The sequence below is a fragment of the Moschus berezovskii genome, chromosome 6 (assembly GCF_049115385.1).
Source record: "Moschus berezovskii isolate FMDL1 chromosome 6, NW_MosBer_1.0, whole genome shotgun sequence".
Lineage (NCBI taxonomy): Eukaryota > Metazoa > Chordata > Mammalia > Artiodactyla > Moschidae > Moschus > Moschus berezovskii.
The window spans coordinates 101,368,370-101,393,935 of NC_142465.1; the positions used below are offsets into that span (position 1 = coordinate 101,368,370).

Consider the following 25,566-nt stretch of genomic DNA (forward strand, 5'->3'; position numbering starts at 1 on the left):
TAACACCACCTATTTTTACCATATTTACAATGTTTACTTGTCTCTCTCTGCTAGACTGTAACCTCCACGAAGGCAGGAATTTTTGTCCTTATTTACTGATGTATCCGCAGTAACTGTAATAGAATCTGACAAATACAGATCCTCAAATATTTGTTGAAGGATGAGTTAATAAATTATTTAGTCGATGAATGAAATGAAGGAGAAGATAGTTACATAATTCATAGTGTTCATAGAATAAACCAGTACTTCCTTTTCTTTATTAGTCATTTGGATGTGAGGAACAGTGGAGGATAGTTTAATCACTAATGGTGAGGAAGAGGGTAATGTAGAGAAATGTTGGATATTTGTAGTCTCAGAATTTGCTCATCCTGTGATTTCTACTGTCAAATCATCTAAATCAAACAGGTGTATAAGAGGAATACTGAATAATAACCACTACTGTGGCTCACCAGATCTTAACTTACAAAGTGATTTCGGGATTTATTTGATTTGGAAAGATTTATTTGGCAAGATATTTGATTTTCCCCGAAGTCCCCGACTGCGCCTCATCTCGTATGTGAGCAGGGTACGGCAGGCTCTCTGTGTACCCATGTGAGTGCTTTCTGCTTTCCCATCACTGTTGTGACAAGAGGTGTACTGTGCTTAGTCATTCAGTCACGTCTGACTTTGCAACCCCATGGACCGAATGTAACCCGCTAGGCTCGTCTGTCCATAGGGAATCTCCAGGCAAGAATACTGAAGTAGGTTGCCATGCCCCGCTCCAGGAGATCTTCCCAACCCAGGAAACAAACCCAGGTCTCCCACATTGCAGGCCGAGCCTCTAGAGAAGCCCAAGAATACCAGAGTGGTTAGCCTATCCCTTCTCCAGGGGATCTTCCCGACCCAAGAATTGAAACAGGGTCTCCTACATTGCAGGCAAAATAACTATAGCAATGCCACTTGCCACTTTTAGGGGGAAAAGAGATAAATCATGATTCAGTTCAGTTCAGTTCAGCCGCTCAGTCGTGTCCGACTCTCCGCAACCCCATGAATCACAGCACGCCAGGCCTCCCTGTCTATCACCAACTCCCGGAGTACACTCAAACTCATGTCCACAGAGTCGGTGATGCCATCCAGCCATCTCATTCTCCGTCGTCCCCTTCTCCTCCCGCCCCCAACCTTTCCCAGCATCAGAGTCTTTTCCAGTGAGTCAACTCATCACATGAGGTGACTAAAGTATTGCAGTTTCAGCTTTAGCATCAGTCCCTCCAATGAACACCCAGGACTGATCTCCTTTAGAATGGACTGGTTGGATCTCCTTGCAGTATAAGGGACTCTCAAGAGTCTTCTCTAACCCCACAGTTCAAAAGCATCGATTCTTCGGCAATCAGCTTTCTTCACAGTCCAGCTCTCACATCTATACATGACCACGGGAAAAACCATTGCCTTGACTAGACGGACCTTGGTTGGCAGAGTAATGTCTCTGCTTTTTAATATACTATCAAGGTTGGTCATAACTTTTCTTCCAAGGAGCAAGCGTCTTTTAATTTCATGGCTGCAATCAGCATCTGCAGTGATTTTGGAGCCCCAAAAAATAAAGTCTGACACTGTTTCCACTGTTTTTCCATCTATTTCCCATGAAGTGATGGAACCAGATGCCATGATCTTTGTTTTCTGAATGTTGAGCTTCAAGCCAACCTTTTCACTCTCCTCTTTCACTTTCATCAAGAGGCTTTTGAGTTCCTCTTCACTTTCTGCCATAAGGGTAGTGTCATCTGCATATCTGAAGTTATTGATATTTCTCCCGGCAATCTTGATTCCAGCTTGTGCTTCTTCCAGCCCAGCGTTCCTCATGATGTACTCTGCATAGAAGTTAAATAAGCAAGGTGACAATATACAGCCTTGACGTACACCTTTTCCTATTTGGAACCAGTCTGTTGTTCCATGTACAGTTCTGACTGTTGTTTCCTGACCTGCATACAGGTTTCTCAAGAGGCAGGTCAGGTGGTCTGGGATTCCCATCTCTTGAAGAATGTTCCACAGTTTATTGTGATCGACACAGTCAAAGGCTTTGGCATAGTCAATGAAGCAGAAATAGATGTTTTTCTGGAACTCTCTTGCTTTCTCCATGATCCAGTGGATGTTGGCAATTTGATCTCTGGTTCCTCTGCCTTTTCTAAAACCTGCTTGAACATCTGGGAGTTCACGGTTTACATACTGCTGAAGCCTGGCTTGGAGAATTTTGAGCATGACTTTACTAGTGTGTGAGATAAGTGCAACTGTGCGGTAGTTTGAGCATTCTTTGGCATTGCCTTTCTTTGGGATTGGAATGAAGACTGACCTCTTCCAGTCCTGTGGCCACTGCTGAGTTTTCCAAATCTGCTGGCATATTGAGTGCAGCACTTTCACAGCATCATCTTTCAAGACTTGAAATAGCTCAACTGGAATTCCATCACCTCCACTAGCTTTGTTCGTAGTGATGCTTTCTAAGGCCCACTTGACTTCACATTCCAAGATGTCTGGCTCTAGGTCAGTGATCACGTTATCGTGACTATCTTAGTCGTGAAGATCTTTTTGTACAGTTCTTCTGTGTATTCCTGCCACCTCTTCTTAATATCTTCTGCTTCTGTTAGGTCCATACCATTTCTGTCCTTTATCGAGCCCATCTTTGCATGAAATGTTCCCTTGGAATCTCTAATTTTCTTGAAGAGGTCTCTTGTTTTTCCTATTCTGTTGTTTTCCTCTATTTCTTTGCATTGATCACTGAGGAAGTCTTTCTTATCTCTCCTTGCTATTCTTTGGAACTCTGCATTCAGATGCTTATATCTTTCCTTTTCTCCTTTGCTTTTCGCCTCTCTTCTTTTCACAGCTATTTGTAAGGCCTCCTCAGACAGCCATTTCGCTCTTTTGCATTTCTTTTCCATGGGGATGGTCTTGGTCCCTGTCTCCTGTACAATGTCATGAACCTCTATCCAGAGTTCATCAGGTACTCTATCAATCAGATCTAGTCCCTTAAATCTATTTCTCCTTCCACTGTATAATCATAAGGGATTTGATTGAGGTCATATCTGAATGGTCTAGTGGTTTTCCCTACTTTCTTCAATTTAAGTCTGAATTTCGCAATAAGGAGTTCATGATCTGAGCCACAGTCAGCTCCTGGTCTTGTTTTTGCTAACTGTATACAGCTTCTCCATCTTTGGTTGCAAAGAATATAATCAATCTGATTTCGGTGTTTACCATCTGGTGATGTCCATGTGTAGAGTCTTCTCTTGTGTTGTTGGAAAAGGGTGTTTGCTATGACCAGTGCATTCTCTTGACAAAACTCTATTAGCCTTTGCCCTGCTTCATTCCGTGCTCCAAGGCCAAATTTGCCTGTTACTCCAGGTGTTTCTTGACTTCCTACTTTTGCATTCCAGTCCCCTATAATGAAAAGGACATCTTTTTTGGGTGTTAGTTCTAAAACGTCTTGTAGGTCTTCATAGAACCGATTAACTTCGGCTTCTTCAGCATTACTGTTTGGGGCATAGGCCTGGATTACTGTAATATTGAATGGTTTGCCTTGGAAATGAACAGAAATCATTCTGTCGTTTTTAAGATTGCATCCAAGTACTGCATTTCGGACTCTTTTGTTTACCATGATGGCTACTCCATTTCTGCTAAGGGATTCCTGCCCACAGTAGTAGATATAATGGTCATCCGAGTTAAATTCACCCATTCCAGTCCATTTTAATTCACTGATTCCTAGAATGTCTATGTTCACTCTTGCCATCTCCTGTTTGACCACTTCCAATTTGCCTTGATTCATGGACCTAACATTCCAGGTTCCTATGCAATATTGCTCTTTACAGCACCGGACCTTGCTTCTATCACTGGTCACATCCACAACTGGGTATTGGTTTTGCTTTAACCCAGCTTATATGAAGGAATTATTAAAATAAGTGAAGCCAGTTTCAAAGATTTTGCTGGCATAAATACACCTTAAACACAATCTGTTAAACCATTTTTCACCTTTCGGGTCTACTTTCCTATGCCCTATCCACATCCAGTAGCTGGAGGCATAGTACTGCTCACCAAGCATGTCTGACAAAGGTAACCCTAAAGAGGAGTGTGAATTACCATAAGTTAGACTGGTTCTCAGCAAAAGGGTTCAAAGTGAATCAGCTTTTGGCTTAACCCTGTCAACTGGAAAAATCAAATCCATTCTTCTCCGGATGTGGTTACTTATCTTTTACTACTTTCCCTGTGGTTCAGACAGTAAAGAATCCATCTGCAATGTGAGAGACGTGGGTTTGATCCCTGGTTTGGGAAGATCCCCTGGAGGAGGGCATGGCAACCCACTCCAGTATTCTTGCCTGGAGAATCCCCATGGACAGAGGAGCCTGGAGGGCTACATTCCATGGGGTCTCAAAGAGTTGGACACAACTGAGCAACCAAGCAGGAGCACAGCAGTCACCATAAAATAGTGATGTGACTTGTAACTGGAGGCCCATTAAGGATGAGAGAATCACACTGTATCCTCATTATCCCCGGGCATAGAATCCTCTGCCTCACTCATCATTGAGGCTCAAGCAGCTTCTGGTGCTGAGTTGCTGCTTAACACATGTGTGGTAACCAGATGAGGGAGGGGATGGAGGGGACAGGAACTGGGGATGGCCCTGTGGCTCTGGAGAGGTCAGACTGCCCAGGCCTCTGCTTCCCTCTCTGTACAACTAGGACGTCACTCAGTCGGCATTTCTCAAACTTTGTTTCACAGCCCACAAATGTCTTGGGAGACATAATGGGTATTCTTAAAAAAAAAAAAATTCGTGGCAGAATGTGTCCTGGGAAATGCCATATCAAGATTAGATATGTCTCTTTACTGAAGGATGTATTGGAGCTCACTCCCATGTGGGTCCCTCATGATCCCAGAAGGGGATGCAGTGAGCACTGTGGGATCACTGAGCCCCCTCCCAGTGCTGACACTCTGCAGTCTGGAGTGTCCCCTGCTGGGGAGGTCAACTCCATTGATCAGAGCAAGGAGTTCTGCTCTGTGTACACTGGGCACAGTGCGAGTGTGTGAGCATGTGCTGGGGTTTCCATTTCTCAGTCTGGAATTGAATGAGCTGATCAATGGCCAGGAGAGCAGAGGTGTGTCTGTCTCCCCACCATGCCTCTCCCTGGATTCCCAGCCCTGCCCAGGCACAGACCTCAAGTTTGCCATCCCCAGCTTTGTGTCTCTAAAGCTGTTTTTACTGCGATAGGAACCTCAGGTCGTCATGCTAATAGCTGGCATGCCCCTAAATTCCCAGGGCATCCTGACATATGGAAACCCTGGTAGTAATCCTTAGCAAGCAGTCTCCCCCAAACTGTGGACGAGCTGCTGGAGCTGTCCACGGTGAATCCATCTGTACCATTTACTTAAATCTTAAGGCCGTGTCTCTTTGCCAGCACCCACAACTTTCATAAGAATACCTGCACAGTGACTGCCCTCTCACAGGTCTGTCTGGGGGGTCGGCATGAGTGGACAGAAGGCTGTCACACCTCTTTGTAACAATCTCACCTAAGGGCAGGTTTAAGAAACACCGCCAAGACCACCTGTCAGGCGCAGGATGACTTCAGGATGAAACTCAAATGCCTCAGCCCTTCTGCCTCTGTTTCCTTGATCCCCGTGTTATCAGAATCATCTCTAGTTCTGTCACATTTTTGGTGCCAAAGAAATATCCACACGCATTGTCAAGTCCTAATTTGACGAGCTCTCCTGGGATCACAGCTCAAATGCATGTTTTGAAGGGAAAATGGAGACTGGACCAAGAAAGATGTCCTCCACTGCTGTGAGGACGCATTAACTCCTTATTCACCAGGGATGCCAGAAGAGCACCAGCTCTGAGCACGAGTCGGTCTCAACTGTGTTGCTCGGTAATACATTCACCAGTAAGGAGGACATTTTGAGGGATTTTTTAAAATTATAATAAATAGCTTTATTTGTGCTATTTAATGCATTCACTCATTTAGTCCTTCAGTCATTCATATGGCGAGCTACTAAGTCTCAAGTTCTGCTTTAAGAACTGTCTGGTGACACAGCAGATAACAGTTCAGTCAGTCAGTTCAGTCGCTCAGTCGTGTCCGACTCTCCGCAACCCCATGGACTGCAGCACGCCAGGTCTCCCTGTCCATCACCAACTCCCGGAGTTCACTCAAATTCATGTCCATTGAGTCAGTGACGCCATCCAGCCATCTCATCCTATGTCAGCCCCTTCTCCTCTCACCTTCGATCTTTCCCAGCATCAGGGTCTTTTCAAATGAGTCAGCTCTTCTCATCAGGTGGCCAGAGTATTGGAGTTTCAGCTTTAGCATCAGTCCCTCCAATGAACACTCAGGACTGATCTCCTTTAGGATGGACTGGTTGGATCTCCTTGCAGTCCACGGGACTCTCAAGAGTCTTCTCCAACACCATAGTTCAAAAGCATCGATTCTTCAGCACTCAGCTTTCTTTACAGTCCAACTCTCAAAACCATAGCCTTGACTAGACGGACCTTTGTTGGTAAAGTAATGTCTCTGCTTTTTAATATGCTATCAAGGTTGGTCATAACTTTTCTTACAAGGAGTCTTTTTATTTCATGGCTGCAATCGCCATCTGCAGTGATTATGGAGCCCCCAAAAATAAAGTCTGCCATTGTTTCCACTGTTTCTCCATCTATTTGCCATGAAGTGATGGGACCAGATGCCATGATCTTAGTTTTCTGAATGTTGAGCTTTAAGCCAACTTTTTCACTCCCTTCTTTCACTTTCATCAAGAAGCTCTTTGGTTCTTCTTTTCTTTCTGCCATAAGGGTGGTGTCATCTGTATATCTGAGGTTATTGATATTTCTCCTGGCAATCTTGATTCCAGCTTGTGCTTTCTCCAGCCCAGCATTTCTCATGATGTACTCTGCATATAAGTTAAATAATCACTATGACAATATACAGCCTTGACATACTCCTTTTCCTATTTGGAACCAATCTGTTGTTCCATGTCACAGCAGATCACAACAATGATCAAAACAGAATAAAATCTTGTCCTTCATATGGCTTGTATTCTAAAGGGGAGGGGGCAGAAAATGAAAGAAAAAGACAATTATATACTGTCTTATGGACAGAGGTGCCTGGTGGGCTACAGTCCATAGGGTAGCAAAAAGTCAGACATGACTGAGCGACTTAGCATGCATACATATACTATCTTAAAAGGCACTCACTGCTGCAGAGACAAGTAAAACAGAAGGGAGAGAGTGTTGACAGAGGAACTGCAGTTTGAAGTCAGGTGGTCAAGGAAGGTCTCTGACCTGAAGTTAGTGAGGGAGCGTTGAATGTGTGGGACTTCTGGGTGGACAGCAGAGCAGGCTAAGGTGGGAGGTTGCCTGGTGTGTTCTAGGAACTTCCAGGAGGCCAGGGTAGCCTTGAGGAGCCGGCAGGGAGAGCCATGGGAGTGGAGGTGATGGGGCTGTGCCCCTCTGACACGTCCTCTCCTTCCTCCTTCTGAACATGGAGGCCAACTTAGATTCTGTTGTAGCCTCTACTTAGGTGTCTTCTCCATATATTCTCCCATTATTGTCTCCTGGAAATCGGACAGACCCCCAGTGAACATTCCAGCCCAGGCCTCTTCTGTTCTTCAAGCTGTTGATGTAGCTGCATAATGATACCTAATGCTGCATCCTTCACCGGCCTGACCACGCCCCATGCTCTGCGCAGGGCTCCTGCCTGGACACCAGCACCGTGGTCCACATTCACACATACAACTTTCTTTCCAACTTCCCTTGAGACACCTTGCCTGGGTCCCTCTGTGTCTTTGCTCTTGTCTTGAGTGTCTTCACTGCATGTCTGCCTGTAGAACCTTGGCCCATCTGTAGGAGTTGCTCCATCTCTGCTTCCTTCCTGGAGTCTCACAACGATCTCTACTCCTCTAAACCTGCAGAGCCATTACTTTCCTTTTGTCCCACTTGGAACTTGGTATATTCCTTAGCCACTGGATTTTTCTACTCTGCATGTTTGCTGAGCACCTACTCTGTGTATCTAGAACTCCGTGATGTGTTTTGCAGTTAAGGATGAGGACCCTGGATTGGAACCCTTGCTGTACTAGTTTCTAGCTAGGTGATCTTATTCAAGTTACTTACCTCTCTGGGCATCAGTTTCCAGCTCCATTACCTGGGGATAATAATACCTTCCTCATAGGGTTGAAGGCTTCTCAGGTGGCACTGGTGGTAAAGAATCTATCTGCCATGCAGGAGATGCAAGAGACACTGGTTTGATCCCTGGGTTGGGAAGGTCTCTTGAAGTAGGAAATGGCAACACACTCCAGTATTCTTGCCTGGAAAATTCCATGGGCAGAGGAGCCTGGCATGGGGCCTGCAAAGTGTCACACGTGACTGAGCACGTAGGATTGATGGGAAGATTAGTGAGTTACTGTATGTAAATCATGTATGCATTAACATGGATGTGTTAGCTGTGTCTGTGTTGTCCAGTTGAACTATAATGTAGGAATTGTATCTACTGTCCCATTTCATTTCAAATTCTCATTTCAGAGCTCAGCAACTTATACATGGATGATCCCAATGAAATGTATGTTGATGCTGATACTTTATGGCCAGACACCTAAGACCTCAGAGTACACTATGAAGTGGTAAAGTGAATACAGTAATCAGCCCACCTGTTCTGCTCTACCAGCTCAGGGACCAGACCTCAGTGAGCTAACATGAACTAGGATGCTACTGTCTAATCTTATGACATATTTTAGGAAATATTTATTAAGGCTTCTAGATGCAAATTTTGCAAAATACAAAATAAGTGACTGTTTTACAATGAGAAAAAAACTGATTATTAACTCCTTTCTAGGAATCCAAAGAACTGATCTTTTCTTTCCTACAAGCTCTTGTTTTGGCCACAGCAGGAGGGTAGCAACCGGAGGTGAGCCATTACTATGCGCTCCCTCAAGCTCTGCCCTCTGCAGCCTGTTGTGGAGCCCCAGCTCCACACTGAGCTCAGAGAGGTGAGGGCACAGAGGCACAGCATCCAGAGTTGTGAAGACTGCTTACCAGCCTTCTTACAGCCAAGGGCAGGTTTCTTTTTTAACTTTTTATTCTGTGTTATAGTATATCTGATTAACAGTGTTGTGATAGTTTCAGGTGGACAGTGAAGGGACTCAGCCATACATATACATGTATCCATTCTCCCCCAAATCCCACTCCTGTCCAAACTGCCTCATAACATTAAGCAGAGTTCCCTGTGCTCTATACAGTAGGGCCTTGTTGGTAATCATTTAAAATACAGCAGTGTGTACTGGCAACCATGATTTCATTCTCTAAGTCTATATCTTTCTGTTTTGTAAGTTCATTTGTATCATGTCTTTTTAGCTTCCCTAAATAAGGGATGTCATGCAGTATTTCACCTTCTCTGTCTGCGTTCACTTGGTGTGAAATCTCTCCGTCCATCCCTGTTGCTGCAAATGGCATTATTTCCTTCTTTTTAACGGTTGAATAATATTCCACTGTACAAGTACAGATTTCTTCACATGCAAATTTCGGTGTGTTTGCCACTGTAGACAACCACAAGACTACTGTTAAGAACAAGAGAAAAGAAGAACAAAAACGACTAAGGTGTTAGGTTCTTCCTGAATGCTAACGCCATTTCTGGCAGTAGCAAAATGGAATCTGTTTCTCCAGGTGCCCAGCAAGAGAACTGAGTTAATTGGGGCAATTTGATGATATACCTGTATCTTCTAACTACATTCTATGTTGTTGTTGCCACAGTAATCGTTCATCAGTCACCTATTCCAAATGAATTCGAACAATATTCTCTCCAATGAATAACGCAGAATGAAATAGAAAACCAATTTCTTTTTCCTCCCACTTCCATCCCAGATTCTAATTTTCATAAACAGACTGCCTTTCTAATCTGTCACTATATATCCACAGCCAGCTTATTCCATGGCAGGTCCTCGGTGGCTACCCTGGGCCCCAGGTTTGAAGTGGAGGATCTGTAATAAGATGCTGTTCATTATTTCTGCTCTTAGAACACTGTCAATATTCAGTTTCAGAGCTAAGTGGTTTGTTTATGAAGTCACTTCGTTAATAAAGGATGGAACTCAGTTTTGAATTTAGATCTTCTTAGCCTGTAACCCATGTTCTGACTTACTGTTCCATCATTACACTGCCTTTTCCGGGTAAGCACATTGTACCTCCTTTCTGCATCTTCCTGAACACTGATGGGCCAGCAAACAGTGAAGGTCACACCTGCAAGGAGTCTTGTCTGTTTTGTCATCTCACCTTCTTCTCTCTTTGGGCAAACAAGGGGTCACCGATCACCACGGAAGAGGACAGGAACCACTTTCTCCAGCCATTCCCTCCTACCTTCAGGTGTTGCTTAGAGTCTGAAGTCACACACACAACTACATCATCCTAGATAAGCTGTAGGATAATATCATGGAAGGAATGAGAACCATGCAGAATAAAAAGATAAAAATAGTGGATGAACTTACTTTACGTGGTGATTTAGTTACTAAGTTGTGTCTGACTCTTGCGACCCCATGGACTGTAGCCCTCAGGCTCCTCTGTCCATGGAATCTTCCAGGCAAGAATAACTGGAGTGGGTTGCCATTTCCTTCTCCAGTTAGTCTTCCTGACCCAGGGATTGAACCCAGGTCTCTTTCACTGCAGCAGATTCATTACCAACTGAGCTAATTTACTTTATAGTTCATGGGAAAAATGGAAAGGTCAAGAGAGAGAAGAGATGCAAAAAGAGGTACACTTGAGGGAGGAGATCCCAGGCAGGAGGGTGACTCATGACCCAGAGCTCCCACTCCCAGGTATTTACCTTCGGTGAAAATTTGTTTTCATACAAAAACTTGTACATCCATGCTCCATTCATGATTATCCCAAACTGAAGGTAACCGAAATGTCCTTCCGTGGGTGAATGGATAAACAAACCAATGCAACCACACAGTGGAATTCTACTCAGCAATAAATAGGAATGACCTTCAGATACAAGCAGCAGCATGAATGAATCTCAGGGGCGTTATGAGAAGTGAAAGGCCCTTCTCAATAGGTTACATGCTGTGTGATTTCGTTTATAGGACAGACATTCTGGAAGAGACAAAATTGTGGGGACAGAGGACAGAACAGTGGTCGCCAGAAGTTAAAGGTGGTGGGAGAACAACTCTAGACAAAGAACATACAGGAATTCTTGGAGGTGATGGACTTGTTCTGTGTCCTGTCCTGCTGCTGGTTACAAGATTCTGTACATGGTTAGGGCTTCCCTGGTGACTCAGTAGTAAGGATCCACCTAACAGTGAAGGAGACATGGATTTGATCCTGGTCTGGGAAGATTCCACATGCCTCAGAGAAACTAAGCCCGTGTGCCACAACTACTGAGCCTATGCTGTAGAGCTCAGGAGCTGCAACTGCTGAGTCCTCGTGTCTCAACTACTGAAGCCCTAGCACCCTGGAGCTCACGCTCCCCAACAAGAGAAGCCACCGCAACGAGAAGCCCGTTGTGCAACTAGAGAGTAACCTCCACTCACTTCAACTAGAGAAAAGCCTGAGCAGCAACAAAGACCCAACACAGCTAAAAATAACTAAATAAATTTTAAAAAAGATTCAGTGTGTGATTAAAATTCATTGAATGAATGGGGAGTTATTGTTTAATAGGTATGGCGTCTCAGTTGAGGAAGATGAAAATTTTCTGGAGGTGGATGGTGGTGATGGTACACAACAGTATGAACGTATTTAATGCCACAGACCTGTACACTTAGAAATATTTAAAATGGTAGATTTTATTGTTAGAACAGAGAGACAGCTCTAAGAAGATTAAATGAGTACCAAATACATTTTTTTCCTATGAATAAATAAAAGTAGCACAAATTCTTATATTAAAAGCAAAAGATTCTCAGATTGGATCCCAAAGCAAAACCATACTATCAATAATGGATTAAAAGATAGATCGATAACAATAAAGAGTCCATTTTATGTATGCGTGCAGGCTCAGGTGCTTCAGTCATGTCCGATTCTTTGTGACCCTGTGAGTTGTAGCCCAGCAGGCTCCTCTGTCCGTAGGATGTCCCAGGTAAGAATACTGGAGTGGGTTGCCATTTCCTTCTCCAGGGGATCTTCCTGACCCAGGGATAGAACCCATGTCTCCTCCATTGCAGATAGATTCTTTACCAGCTGAGCCACCTGGGAAGCCCTTATTTTATATATGGTGATGGTGGTGTTAGTCTCTCGGTCGTGTCTGACTCTTAGCAACTCCACAGACTCTGTATTGATAAAATGAACGAATAACTAGAATAGCAAAATTTGTAGATCTGTACATCAAAATAATGGAAGTCAATGATAAAACAGTCCTGTAAAAACAGAGGATACTGATGCTAGTAACAGTGATGATGGGATGGTACTTGGGTAGGTAATGTGCTCCCCGCCAAATTCTGCTGTTCTGCCACCTCCTCTTTATTAGCACGTCACCAATGCCTAAACCTTCCCACCTTTTCTCCTGGGTGCCTCAGATGGCTGAGCTGAGCTGCATCTGGGCATTGATTCTTTTTGTGATTCAAATGTTAAAGCAGGAGTGCTGGGATGAATATTTATGCGTGGGATTGTCAAGCTTTGCAGACAAAAGCCCCCAGATTCTGTGTCTCACGTGGATGGACTCTGCAAACAGGACGTTACAATATCCATCTCTGCAAGGTCACAGTGCTGGTTTGTCCTAATTTGCATATGCTGATAGGACTCTGATTGAAGGAGAAAAGCCATCGTTCAGGGTCCCCAGCTACCCGTGAAGGGACTTACTGCCACCCTCCTCCTTTCATTTGTCTGCTGTCATTCCCAGGATCTAATGCTAGGGAACCTCGTTGGGCTGTGTCTGGTGGTCAACACAAAAGCCTAGATGCCATCAACATGTAGAAGGGTTTGTGTTTTCTTTTTTCCTGGCATCATGGTCTCAAAACTTCCCTGTGAGGACCTGTTTCCTCTCTCTCTGTGGGAACAGAGCTGGACAAGGAGTGTCTTACAGTGGCTGTTCAGTCGCTCAGTCATGTCTGACGCTTTGCGACCCCATGAACTGCAGCACTCCAGGCTTCCCTGTCTTTCGCTATCTCTCCGACTTGGCTCAAACTCATGTCCATTGAGTTGGTGATGCCATCCAACCATCTCATCCTTTGTCACCCCTTTCTCCTCCTGCCCTCAATCTTTCCCAACATCAGGGTCTTTCCCAATGAGTTGGCTCTCCACATCAGGTGGCCAGAGTAAGTACTGGAGCTTCAGCTTCACCATCAGCCCTTCCAGTGAATATTCAGGGTTGATTCCCTTTAGGATTAACTGGTTTGATCTCCTTGCTATCCAAGGGACTCTAAAGAGTCCAGCACCACAATTCGAAAGCATCAATTCTTCAGCACTCAGCCTTCTTTATGGTCCAACTCTCATATCCATAGATAGCTACTGGAAAAACCATAGCTTTAACTATACAGATCTTTGTCGGCAAAGTGGTATCTCTGCTTTTTAGTACACTGTCTAGGTTTGTCATAGCCTTACTTCCAAGGAGCAAGTGTCTTATAGTGGAGGGTTCTTCTAATGGGAGGGACATTCATGCCCCACCTCCACCCTTCCAAACCCAACCCACTCCTCCAGCTTAAATCCAGCCTCCTTCAAGAGCCATCCAGGAAGCCAGGTTGCTTGCACTTTCTCCTTTGGAGTGTAAGTGGCACTGGTGTACACCCTGTGGTCCTGATTTTATCTACCTGTGCACGTGGTATCTTTCACAGTCTTGGGTGGTAGGGAATTATCTACAACGTTCCTCCTCTCCTTGTTTTCCCTGGCACCCAGACCCTCATCCCAGTGCATCTCCTTCTCAGCTTCCATCTCTCTCCTTTATCCCTGCATGCCCCAGGGCTCTTTGCAGCACAAAAACCCAATCTTGATACTCGGCCAGAATTCTCTGGTTGCTTCTGATAATGATGATGATGACAGTTATAATAGCTAATCTAGTGTGTTTAACTTGTGCCAGGCACTATGCCAACATGTTGCCCAGATTAATCTGTTGAATGAGGTAGGTAGCATTATTAGCCCCATTGTACAAATATGGAAACCGGGGCACAGAGAAGTTAAGTGAGTTGCTCCAAGTCACACAGCTATGAAGTGACAGAGCTGGAGTTTGAACCCAGGCAGTTTGGCTCCAGAGGTTCTACTGTTTCTTTTCCCTTAGAGCATGGACTTTGTGCAGAATTCAACTCCCACTGAGACCCAGGCACCGCCTCCCTCTTCAGCCCCAATGCCCTCCAGTTACCACGGCTGTATCTATTAGCCTCCAGTAATGACAAACGTCCAGCCTCTCTCTGGGCCCTGTATCTAAATCCGACTGCTATCTATCTAGAAACCCTTCGGCTCCTCTTGCCCTGCTAGAAGACTCTCCCTTCATCTCTTAGCCCCGGGGTTTAAGCCTTCGTAGACCTGTTCAGGACAGCGCCCTTTGCTCTGGGCTCCCCTGTCACGGGCATGCAATTCTGTGGCACCCCGCACATGGCTCCTGGCCCACTAGCCACACCAGGCTTGTCTCCTTGTCTGGCCTTGGTGTTTGCTGTTCCCTGGACTTGCTGCACTTTCCCCTGATCTTCACTTGCCTCTCATCCAGGGCTTTGTTCAGATGCCACCTTCTCAGACAGGCCTTCTCAGGCCAGGCAGGCTAAGCTCGTTCTCCTGCCAGTCACCCTGTGTCCGGTGTCCAAGCTGCGTCAATTTCTTCCCAGCACGTGGTTTTCACTACTGGAGATCACCTGTGGGCTCGTGATCTATGGCTGCACAGCAATCTACCCCAGCACTTGGTGGCTTAAACAAGAGCCATTTCATTGTATTTCCCCAACTTGTGGGTCAGATATGTGGGCAAGGTTGCCTGGTGCCCCGACTGGAGTGTTTGAAGGTTGGGTTCAGCCAGGCCTGGAGACAGAAGTGCCTACACATCATGGCTCTGGCATGGAGCCCACAGGGCTGTTGACTTCTTACAGAGGCCCTGGTGGAAACCACAGGCTTCTTATGACCAAGCCTCAGAAGTCCCAGAGTGTTATTTCTGCACATTCTATTGGTCAAGCAAGTCACAAGCCCAGATCAGAATTAAGTTCGGAGAGTGTAGGCCTCATCTCTTATACAAGGACTGGAAAAGAATCTGTGGCTGTGTATTAGTCAACTACACATTATAGTTTATTTTGTTTTTGGCTGCACTGGGTCTACATTGCTGCATGCAGACTTTCTCAAATTGCAGGGAGCAGGTGCAACTCGCCTTGCAGTGGTGTCTCTTGTTGCAGAGCACTGGCTGTAGGGCATTCGGGCTTCAGTAGTTACAGGAACAAGGGCCTAACTGCCCTGGGGCATGTGAGATCTTCTAAGATCAGGAATCAAACCTGTGTCCCCTGCATTAGCAGGCAGATTCTTAACCACTGGGCCACCAGCAAAGTCACCAGTCCACTACATTAAAAAAAAAAAATTGTATCTGTCCTCTTTGTTTACAGTATGAACTGCTTGAAGGCAGGTTCTTCCTCTCCTGTCATTGCATCCCCAGCACCCAGAATATGGTGATAGATACTGTAAATATGTGCTGGATGTCTATAAGAATGAAATAATGAATGAAGGAAAAGGTAAAGAAATGAAAAACTGAATGAATGCTTACATCCCTCTCTGGTATGTAAACTTCCTGAAAACAAAATACAGGTTCTGCACTATCAGATGCTCAGAATATAGATTTATCAAATAAATGGAGGCATTTAAACTGTTATCATTAAAAGAGATGAGAGCGTTATTCTCAGCACATATATAGCTGTTGAGTATCAGCAGCTGCTATGCACAAATTAATAATGCTGTATACATAGTAACGGAGAAGGCAATGGTAAGCCACTCCAGTACTCTTGCCTAGAAAATCTCATGGACGGAGGAGCCTGGTAGGCTGCAGTCCATGGGGTCACTAAGGGTCAGACACGACTGAGCGACTTCACTTTCACTTTTCCCTTTCACACATTGGAGAAGGAAATGGCAACCCACTCCAGTGTTCTTGCCTAGAGAATCCCAGGGACGGGGGAGCCTGGTGGGCTTCCGTCTGTGGGGTCGCACAGAGTCGGACATGACTGGAGTGACTTAGCAGCAGCAGCAGCATGCATAGTAAATCAGTTTATGTGTTTAATAAATAAGCAAAATGGACCAGATCGCCACTCCCTTGTTGTTCAGCCTCTCAGTCACGCCCAACTCTTCGTGACCCCGGGGACCGCAACACACCAGGCTTCCTTCACCTTCGCTATCTCCCGGAGTTTGCTCAAACTCATGTCTATTGAGTTGATAATGCCACTTCCCTGACATCTTGCCTTTTCCCTTTCTCTTTGAAGGCTGCAGAAGGGCGTCTCTAAAGGGAGGGATTAGCCAGGAACACTCCATCTCAAGTGGAGATGTCCCCTCATCTCTGGGTTGGGGTGGAGCCTTGTCCTTGCCTCCACATCTTTCTCCTTGCCTGATAGCCAAGACTCACTCACTTTGAGGTCATTAATGTGGGGGCTGAGATGATCATCTGAGCCTCTCAGATGGCTGAATTCTGATTCCCAGCAGCTCTCCAGGAGAATCAAGTGAGATTACAGGTCTCAACATTCTGGCACCATCCTGCCCTTGGGTGAGAGCCTGCTTTCAGTTATGGCTGGATGCCTTGGGTTGAACCCTGAGAGGGAATTGGCATCTGATATGCCAGGAAGGAAAGGTGCCCTCACCAGGTGGCCACACATACACATGCATAGAATCCTCGCCGGTGAGCAAAGGTAGGACCTTGCGGCTGGTGTTGGAGCCTCAGTCGAGGACTCAGCTCAAGGGTCAAGCCCTATAAGCTGGTCCTCCTATTTAACTCAGTGGCCTGGAACAACTCCTTGGTTTCTTCAGATCCTGTTTTCTCATCTATGAAATGAGACTGATCCCCAAAATTTCATTTCTGTGTTTTTGTTCTCCTCTCTGTGTTTTTATGGGGCTCTCCTGATGACTCAGCAAGTAAAGAATCTACCTGCAATGCAGGAGACACAGGAGACCCAAGTTTGATACCTGGGTCAGGAAGATCCCCTGGTGGAGGAAATGGCAACCCATGCCAGTATTCTTGCCAGGAGAATTCCATGGACCAAGAGCCTGACAGGCTACAGTTCATAGGATCACAAAGAGCAGATATAACTGAGCAACTAAGCACATGTTTTTATAATCTAGAGAAACATTCCAAGTTCAAGAAAGCTCTGTAATAGCCAAAGGTGACTAATAAGGAATAACTATATAAAATTCCCTATTTTAAAATCAGACCAAGCTTTTTAATTTGATGCTGGTCTCCTTGGTGTATTGGGGTCTTTAATTTTTAAAAAAATTTTTCTCAGAGTCCTCCCAGTTCCATGGATTTTAAGACCCCTGGTTTCTGGACAGTACTAAGTTTTACTCCTTCCCCAAACCCCAGGGAGCACTGGCTGCCGTTCGGGTTAAACAAGTGCCATAGAACACCTCACAGCTTGGAGTAAGTTTTATTATTGGGCATTTATTGGAAACATCAAGGTGGTATTTGGAAGATCCTTCCTTTTCCTTCTTCCTTACTGAAAATAAAGTTCTCCACAGCCATTAATTTTAGTGAAATTCAAGTTCCAGTGACAGTGTTTTAAAAATATAGGTTTTATTTAAACTTCACCAATCTGGGATAAGAATTTTCAGAGGAAAAGGCTGGCTTACTTCTGCTTCCGCTCTGGCTGATTCTGGGGTGATATACTCACCCATTTTGTCCCCAGACTGGCCAAGTTTAAGGAACAAATTAGGAAACAGGAGTTTTCCATCTTAGGGGACATAATCTAACATGGGACAGTTTTAGGTATTAGAACTTCACCCTCATGGAAGCAGTTAATAGTTTTGAGAATTCGCCATGTGCCAGATATTGTGTTAAGTGTTCCTAGATATTATCATAATAGTAATTAAAAATAATACTTCCAGAAAAATGGGGCTCCATGAAGTTAAAGAACTAGCCCATGTTCATACAGTTGGTCAAAGAACTGGAATTCAAATCCAAATTGTCTGCATTCAAGACCGATGCTTTCCATAGGCCTGTGCCTCCCATTCTTCTTGTGTTGGCTATTTCTGACTATTTTCTTACAGAAGATGCTGTAACCATATGAGTCTTGCTGTGTTGTTATATAATCCTTTAGTTCTTTAATAGTTTTAAACTGTTTTCAGAGATTTTTATCTCACCGGTGGCTTGTCTTTCCATGATCTTAACGGTGCCTTTCAAAGAGTTCTTCATTTTAACAAAGTCCAACTTACTTGTTTTTGATGGTGGATTATATTTTAGGTGTCATATCTAAGAAATCTTTGTCTAACTCAAGGTGACAAAGCCTTTCTCTTATATTTTCTCCTGGAAATATTTTAATTTTAGGACTTGTATTTAGGTACATTGATCCACTTAGTCTTAATTTCCCTATATCTTGTGAGATGAGGAATGAAGTTCTTTTTTTAAATATAGAGTTCCAGTACCATTGGTTAAAGACTTGTATCTTTACTGAATGGCCTTTGTACCATATGTGTTGATCTGTTGAGGGCACTCTGTTCTCATGATCTCTTTACTCTGTCCATGTTAATGTCCCACTGTCATGATGACTACAGCTTTGTAAGTCTCAAAGTCAGGTAGTAGAGTCCTTCCTCCTTTTTCAAAATCATCTTGGATATTCCAGTTTCTTCATTATTTCTTTAGTTTTTAAGTATTCAAAGATATAAAACAGCATCTAGAAGTCTAAAGATAACTTAGAAATCAAAGTTAATAAAGAGTAACACAGAAAATTTCCATAATCTAGCTTTATCAGGACATGAGGCCTTCTGGATATCACAGTCCATTTGATTTGGTTAATCAAAAATTGTCATACCTATGGAGAGCAGATTTGTGGTTCCCAAGGGGAAGGGCTCAGTGGGGAAGGGAAGAATTAAGTGTTTGGGATTAGCAAATGAAAACCATTATATGTACAATAATAGAAAAATAAGGTCCTACTGTATAGCACAGGGTACTACATTCAATATTCTGTGATAAACCATAATGAAAATGAATATATATATATATAATGAATGGGCTTCCCAAGTTGCACTGGTGGTAAAGAACCTGCCTGCCAATGCAAGAGACATGAAACATAGGTTTGATCCCTGAGTCGGGAAGAACCCCTTGAGGAGGAAATGGCAACCCACTCCAGTATTCTTGCCTGGAGAATCCCATGGACAGAGGAACCTGGTGGGCTACAGTCCATAGGGTTGCAAACAGTCGGACACAACTGAAGTGACTTAGCATGCATATATAACTGAATCATCTTGTTACAAAGCCGAAGTTAACACAACACTGCTTAAGTCAACTCTACTTCAATAAAAATATTTTTAATTTAAAAATAATTATTATATCTATCTTACATTGACTGCCGATTTTCAAAAAATTAGAACATGAAAATTTATACCAACATTGTATAGTTCTCACTGTCCTAACAAAATGGGAAATTACTGATTAAAGAAAGCACATTTGGTTATATTTCTGCCTGCCATGGTATCTATGAATACTCTACTTTTGGCTGGGGGACACCATCTTTCAAATATCTGAAGTGTTACCACTGGAAGTTCTATGCAAGCATTCTGTCTCTTCCAATAAAGCATATTCGTATTTACTTTAAATTTGTTATCTGCTGGGGACCATGAGAAATACTATTAATTAAGCCAGTTGATTTCTGATAATGCTAGCCATCACTGCCGTGGTATGACATTGAGCAGATAACTCTTCCTCTTTGGGCCTCTGTCTTCATTTGTAAAATTAAAGGTTTGAACTAGTTAACCTTGAGTGGCTCATACAACTCTAAAATTCTTTGACTCTTTTGTAGTATCTTTATTTTCTTAAAAATCACAACCCCTTAAAAAATAATTAAACAAAAACTCTTAATGGCAAAAAGCACTGTGGTAAGTCAGAAAGTAGTGATCTTTTGATGCATCTCAGATTACCTAACCCCACTGCATGACCTTACTTTTAACTATGGCCAACTCTGAGCAATGAAGATGGCATTTATGGTTACTGGTGCTGTGACATTTAGTGGCCGATGAAATCCCCATATTCTGAGAAGCTGTAAGTGTCTCAGGTCAAGGGAAGGATAAAGGAGAATGGTTGTAAGCCCAGACAGCTCCAGAGCTTCAGAGTACTCCTAAGTTAGACTTTCAAAGGTATCTTCAAAGATTTTCAAGATATCTTCAATTTTCAAGATATCTTCACTTAGAAATGGCAACCCACTCCAGTATTCTTCTCTGGAAAATTTCATGGACAAAGGAGCCTGGCAGGCTACAGTCCATGGGGTCACAAAGAGTTGGAGATAACTGAGTGACTTTCACTGCACTTCACTTAATATGGGAAGCCCAATATCGAAACCAAGTGGACTTTATCTACATTGGCTTCCCTATACCAGGGCACAGCATATATGACCGTGAACTCCAGTCGTACTCTAGCTGATCATTGCTGTCCTAATAGAATGAGAAACTTGGAGAATATGAAGTTTACTAGAGAAAATAGAATGTAGATATGAATTTAAACTGATATAAGAAGTCTTTATTGAGCACTTACTGTGTGCAAGATGCTGTGTCATGTACTTCCAATGCACTGTATCATTTAATACACACAACAATCTTGAAAAGTAGACAATACTGTCTTTTTATTATATGAGGAAATGACGCTCAGAGAACTCCTGTTACTTGCCTTGGTGGCTCAGATGGTAAAGAATCTGCCTGCAATACTGGAGACCTGGATTCAATCCCTGGGTCAGGAGGATCCCCTGGAGAAGGAACTAGCAACCAGCTCCAGTATTTTTGCCTGGAAACCCCATGGACAGAGGAGGCTGGCAGGCTACAGTCCATGAGATCGCAGAGTTGGACACTACTGAGCAACTAACACACACGCAGAGCTGGTCTTCAATCCATATTTGTCTCAATCTAGAGCTTCCTGACTACCTCAGAGACCAGCTCTCAGAACTTGGTCAGCTTATTTAGAAAGTAAATGGATTTGTAGTATTAATTACAAGGATCTAGACCAAGAATACCAAGTACCGATGACTCACTCTTGGGTAAACTTGATGGAAGAAAGAACTCATAGAAAGTGTCCTGAAGAAATTGCTCTGAGTTACATGAATGAGGTGAAGGACAGGAATTGGCCCAGGGAGAAAGGTGAGATCATGCTGAGGGAACAGACTCTCCAAGGCCATGAAGATACAAATGCACGAATTATGCATTCAGGAAGCAATATACAGACTGCTCACTGCAAGGCAATAGCCAGAAACAAAGTTGATGTCACAGAGGTGAAAATTCAAGAGATTTCCCTTTATTATGCTATGCCCTGGCAATCCACTCTCAGTTCTTAAACACAAGAGGGAACATAATTAAAATTGCATTTGCTTTTACAATTTCTCCTACAACTCATGTTGGATACATTTGGGCTTTTAAAGCATCAAGGGAAGTAAAGAGAGAATTTCTTAGCAAAATATATTTGCTACCCAACAAGTGATTTTCAGGAGTATGATGTATCTTGCCTTACTAAGGTCCTAGAGCCTTAATAGTCCAATGATGGGGCCTGGAAGCAGATTTCGCACAATTTTCAGAAATAAAGGCAACCAGCCCACTGCAGTTAATCTAATAGCTCATTCCCATCATCCCTGGTTTTGTGCAGTGTGCATACACAGGGCAGATGAGAGTGACAGATTCAAGTCAGGGGTGGGCAGTTAGAAAGCTCTCAACAATATGGATTAAATTGAGTTGAATTGAAGTTCACTTTCAGATAGCAATTGCTACTCCTGAGCAAGGGCTAATGCGTTTGGTGAACTCTCATTGGTTCCTTCCATGATAAATCCACAAATGTTAACTTCCTATCTCTCCACATTTTCTGAAATATTCATCTTCTCTGTCTCTCTTTAACTCTCTTTTTAGTTCCAGAGACCTAATGACTTCTCACCCCCTTTCCGCTTTGGCACTGTGCCCAACGGCAGCACGGAGAGGAACATTCGCAATAATTATGCAGAAATGCATGCCTACATGGGGAAGTTCAACCAGAGAGGTGTCGATGACGCACTGCTGTCCCTGAAAACAGGGTAAGAACTGCTTCCAAGCTCAGAATCTTTGCTGTGTTGCTCACATTTCTTAAACATCCGTGGAATGAGATGTACCGTGTTTGTGTGCCACACCAAGTTCAAGCAAAGAAGACTGCATTTGCACTTTGTGGGTATCCAGGTTAAATTGATGGTTTAATTCAGACCAGTACATGGAGATTCCACTGGTATTATTCACTTATATCTATTTGCAACAATTTCTATTTTACTTGCATGAATGTAACCGTGAAATAAGAATGTAATAGATATAAAAGTCAAAGAGGAGAGTCAAGGCTAAAGTTCATGTGTTACACACAAAATAAAGACCTGCTGACCTAAAAGTGAAATTGATTTTGGTGTCTTATGGACAAGGGAGAAAGAAACAATGAGAAGGGTGAAAACTTTTAGATAACAAACAGTAAGAATATGTTAACTGATCTCCAGTTCCAACAAAATTGACACTCTTTGATCCAGCTCTATAATCTAGGGTGGATTGTTCATTCAAAAGAACTCACCAACTGCAAATATGTTGGCTTACATAATCTCAGCCATGGCAGTTCCTTCCCTCCGAAGCCACAGCTGTGGAATAAGACAGACAGTTGAGCATGAGGGTTGTTGGAGTTGTTAGGTCTCATAGCTGATTTCCTGTGTTTTAGGATGACTGACAGCCCTTAGACCTCCTGGTGGCTCCTGTTCAGAATGAGCCTCCCAGAGGCATGTTTACTTAAATACTGTTAGACTCTGTCTTATCATTATAAAGTCACAGCAGATTTCAGAAGGTGGGATCTGAATTTGGGGGATGGATGACTCTGGGTTGTCTGGCCCCTGGTACAATCACAGTTCTCAAGCCCTTCAGAGCTTTGACTTTTTGATGGACACCCTTCTAAAGGATACTCACGGACCTTTGGAAAAAATGTTCTGTATTTTGTCATGCCAGAAAGGGCTTCTTTTTTCTTAAGGAGGGGTAAAGCTAACTGAACTGCACTTGAACAGTGCAAGTCATGATGCCTGCCTTTCTTTCTTGCAGACCTCTCTACTACCTATATGAATATATCTGAATTTCTTCTCCATTTATTGTGTTTAAATATTGACCTGTACCTTCCTGACCTTGCCCCTAGCCTTTCCCCACTCCCTGCCTACTTCTCCTTGCAAAGCACTGTACATACAATGAGATTCTCATATGTTTGTGAACATGAGATATCTGAATTCTCCTGTATGTTGCATTGGCTGTGGTTTCACACATTCGCTCTTGACCTGAGCCTATAATGCCACCACCCCCAGCAACTCTCTCCTCTCCTTGTGCTGCAAAACAAAAGACTAAAACCTTTCTGACTGCCCGAATAACATTGCCCGTCCAGTGCTCCTCGTCCACCTACACTTATCCCCACTCTGGACTGTAATGAACTGAGAAATGAAAAATGTTATGTAAGTCTAACCCATGCTATTTGTTGCTATCATTGTGATGGTTCCTTTTCATTATTTCTGTTATTATTTTTATTGATTCCTTTTTACTCCTTCTCCTTTTCAGACACAGCTTATGAGTTGGCTCCAGGCCCAACTTGCATTCTCATCATTCCCAACAGGAGGGAAAAAACTCCTCCTTTCAATCTGAAATCATACAAAGAACCACCTGGGAGTTAGGCTTTAGCTTCTGGCTGAGTTCCACCTTGAGCCCTGCTTTGAACCAATTCTCCCCATAGTCTGCTGGAACCCTACTTCTTCCTCTTAATGGCCCCATAGGTAGTTTTGGACTTGAATTCCTCCACTGGACTTGGTTTGTTTGCTTCTTTCTTGCACAGGAAACTGGATGCCTTCATCTACGATGCAGCCGTGCTGAACTACATGGCCGGTAGAGATGAGGGCTGCAAGCTGGTGACCATTGGCAGTGGGAAGGTCTTTGCCTCCACTGGTTATGGCATTGCCATCCAAAAAGACTCTGGATGGAAGCGCCAGGTGGACCTTGCTATCCTGCAGCTCTTCGGAGATGGTGAGTGTCTACTTGGCCTCTTCCTACAGCCAGTCCAAAACATCAACCCTTCTTCCTTCCCCATCCCTCTAACCTCTGCATTTCCAGAAAAGCATTTCATAGTATGCTAGGACATTGGGCAGTATATATTAGTTTTCTAAAGCTTCATAATGAGCTTGTTGTTATTGTTCAGTGGCTTCGTCATGTCCGACTTATTGTAACCCCATGGACTGCATCATACCAAGCTTCTGTGTCCTTCACTATCTCCCGGAGTTTTGCTTAAACTCATGTCCATTGAGTTGGTGATGGATGCCATCCAACCATTTCATCCTCTGTTGCCCACTTCTCCTCCTGCCTTCAATCTTTCCCAGCATCAGGGTCTTTTCTAATGAGTCAGTTCTTCACATCAGGTATACAAAGTATTGGAGCTTCAGCATCAGTCCTTCCAATGATTATTCCGGGTTGATTTCCTTTAGGATTGACTGGCTTGATCTCCTTGCAGTCCACGGGACTCTCAAGAGTCTTCTCCAACACCATAATTCAGAAACATCAATTCTTCAGCACTCAGCCTTCTTTAGGGTCCAGCTCTCGCATCCATCCATGACTACTGGAAAAACTGTAACTTTGTATACAGACCTTTACCTGCTCTCTCTGGACCCAGAGAAAGGGCAAAGAAATCCATTCGTGGCCATTTGCACACCTTCCTCTCCTATTTTGCTTCTCTCAGTGGAAGAGATAGGAAGCAGGGCCAGGTCCTCAGCAACAGACATTGGAAGGTATTCACTCGCCAGAGTGATTCCTTGAAAAGACAGCTTGCTTTGAGAAAACCTAATCTCCTATTTTATTTTGCTCACACCTTCCACATCCCACTTCACTTTATTGTCTAAAGGACCTTCTTCTCCTGTTAGTCTCACAGAAGCTAATCCTGTTACAACAAGCAGCCTGACTGTACTTGGCCCCACAGGCCATCAACCCAGCAGTTCCGCAATTCTGTCTGCAGAATCTTTGCTGGTAGGGAGAAGACAACATAGCTGGATTGGCAGACTCCAGGTGAGGTCAGTTGTTCAGTTAGGAAAATCGTCCAAGTTTGATCCAAGAAATGAGCAAAAAGTGATTTGATGAACATTGGAAAGAGGATGGGGTTCTATGTGGAGTGTTCCAACCCTTTTTAGTCATGAGCTTCTGTCATGATAATGTAGCTGTCACTTCAGGGCAATAACAGGGCCACTATCTACAAGGAAGAGCAGCAGAGAGACAATTTGCAAAAGTTACTAGAGCTTCATGGGCTTCCTGGTGGCTCAGATGGTAAAGAATCTGCCTGCAACATGGTGGACCCAGGTTCAATCCTGGGGTTGGGAAGATCTCCTAAAGAAGTGAATGGCAACATACTCCATTATTCTTTCCTGGAGAATTCCATGAACAGAGGAACTTGATGAGCTACAGTCCATGGGGTCTCAAAGAGTTGGACACAACTGAGTGACTCACACACACACACACACACACA

General features: G+C 43.8%; 1 protein-coding gene across 1 annotated transcript in view; it reads left to right on the forward strand.

Moving 5' to 3' along the window:
* Nucleotides 1-25,566, forward strand: part of GRIN2B (glutamate ionotropic receptor NMDA type subunit 2B) — a 361,438-nt gene that overhangs the window by 328,470 nt on the left and 7,402 nt on the right. Inside the window, exons 9-10 of the mRNA XM_055395069.2 lie at nt 21,939-22,099; nt 23,896-24,083. Coding sequence (XP_055251044.1) covers nt 21,939-22,099; nt 23,896-24,083 — 349 coding nt within the window. The remainder of the gene's footprint in view (nt 1-21,938; nt 22,100-23,895; nt 24,084-25,566) is intronic.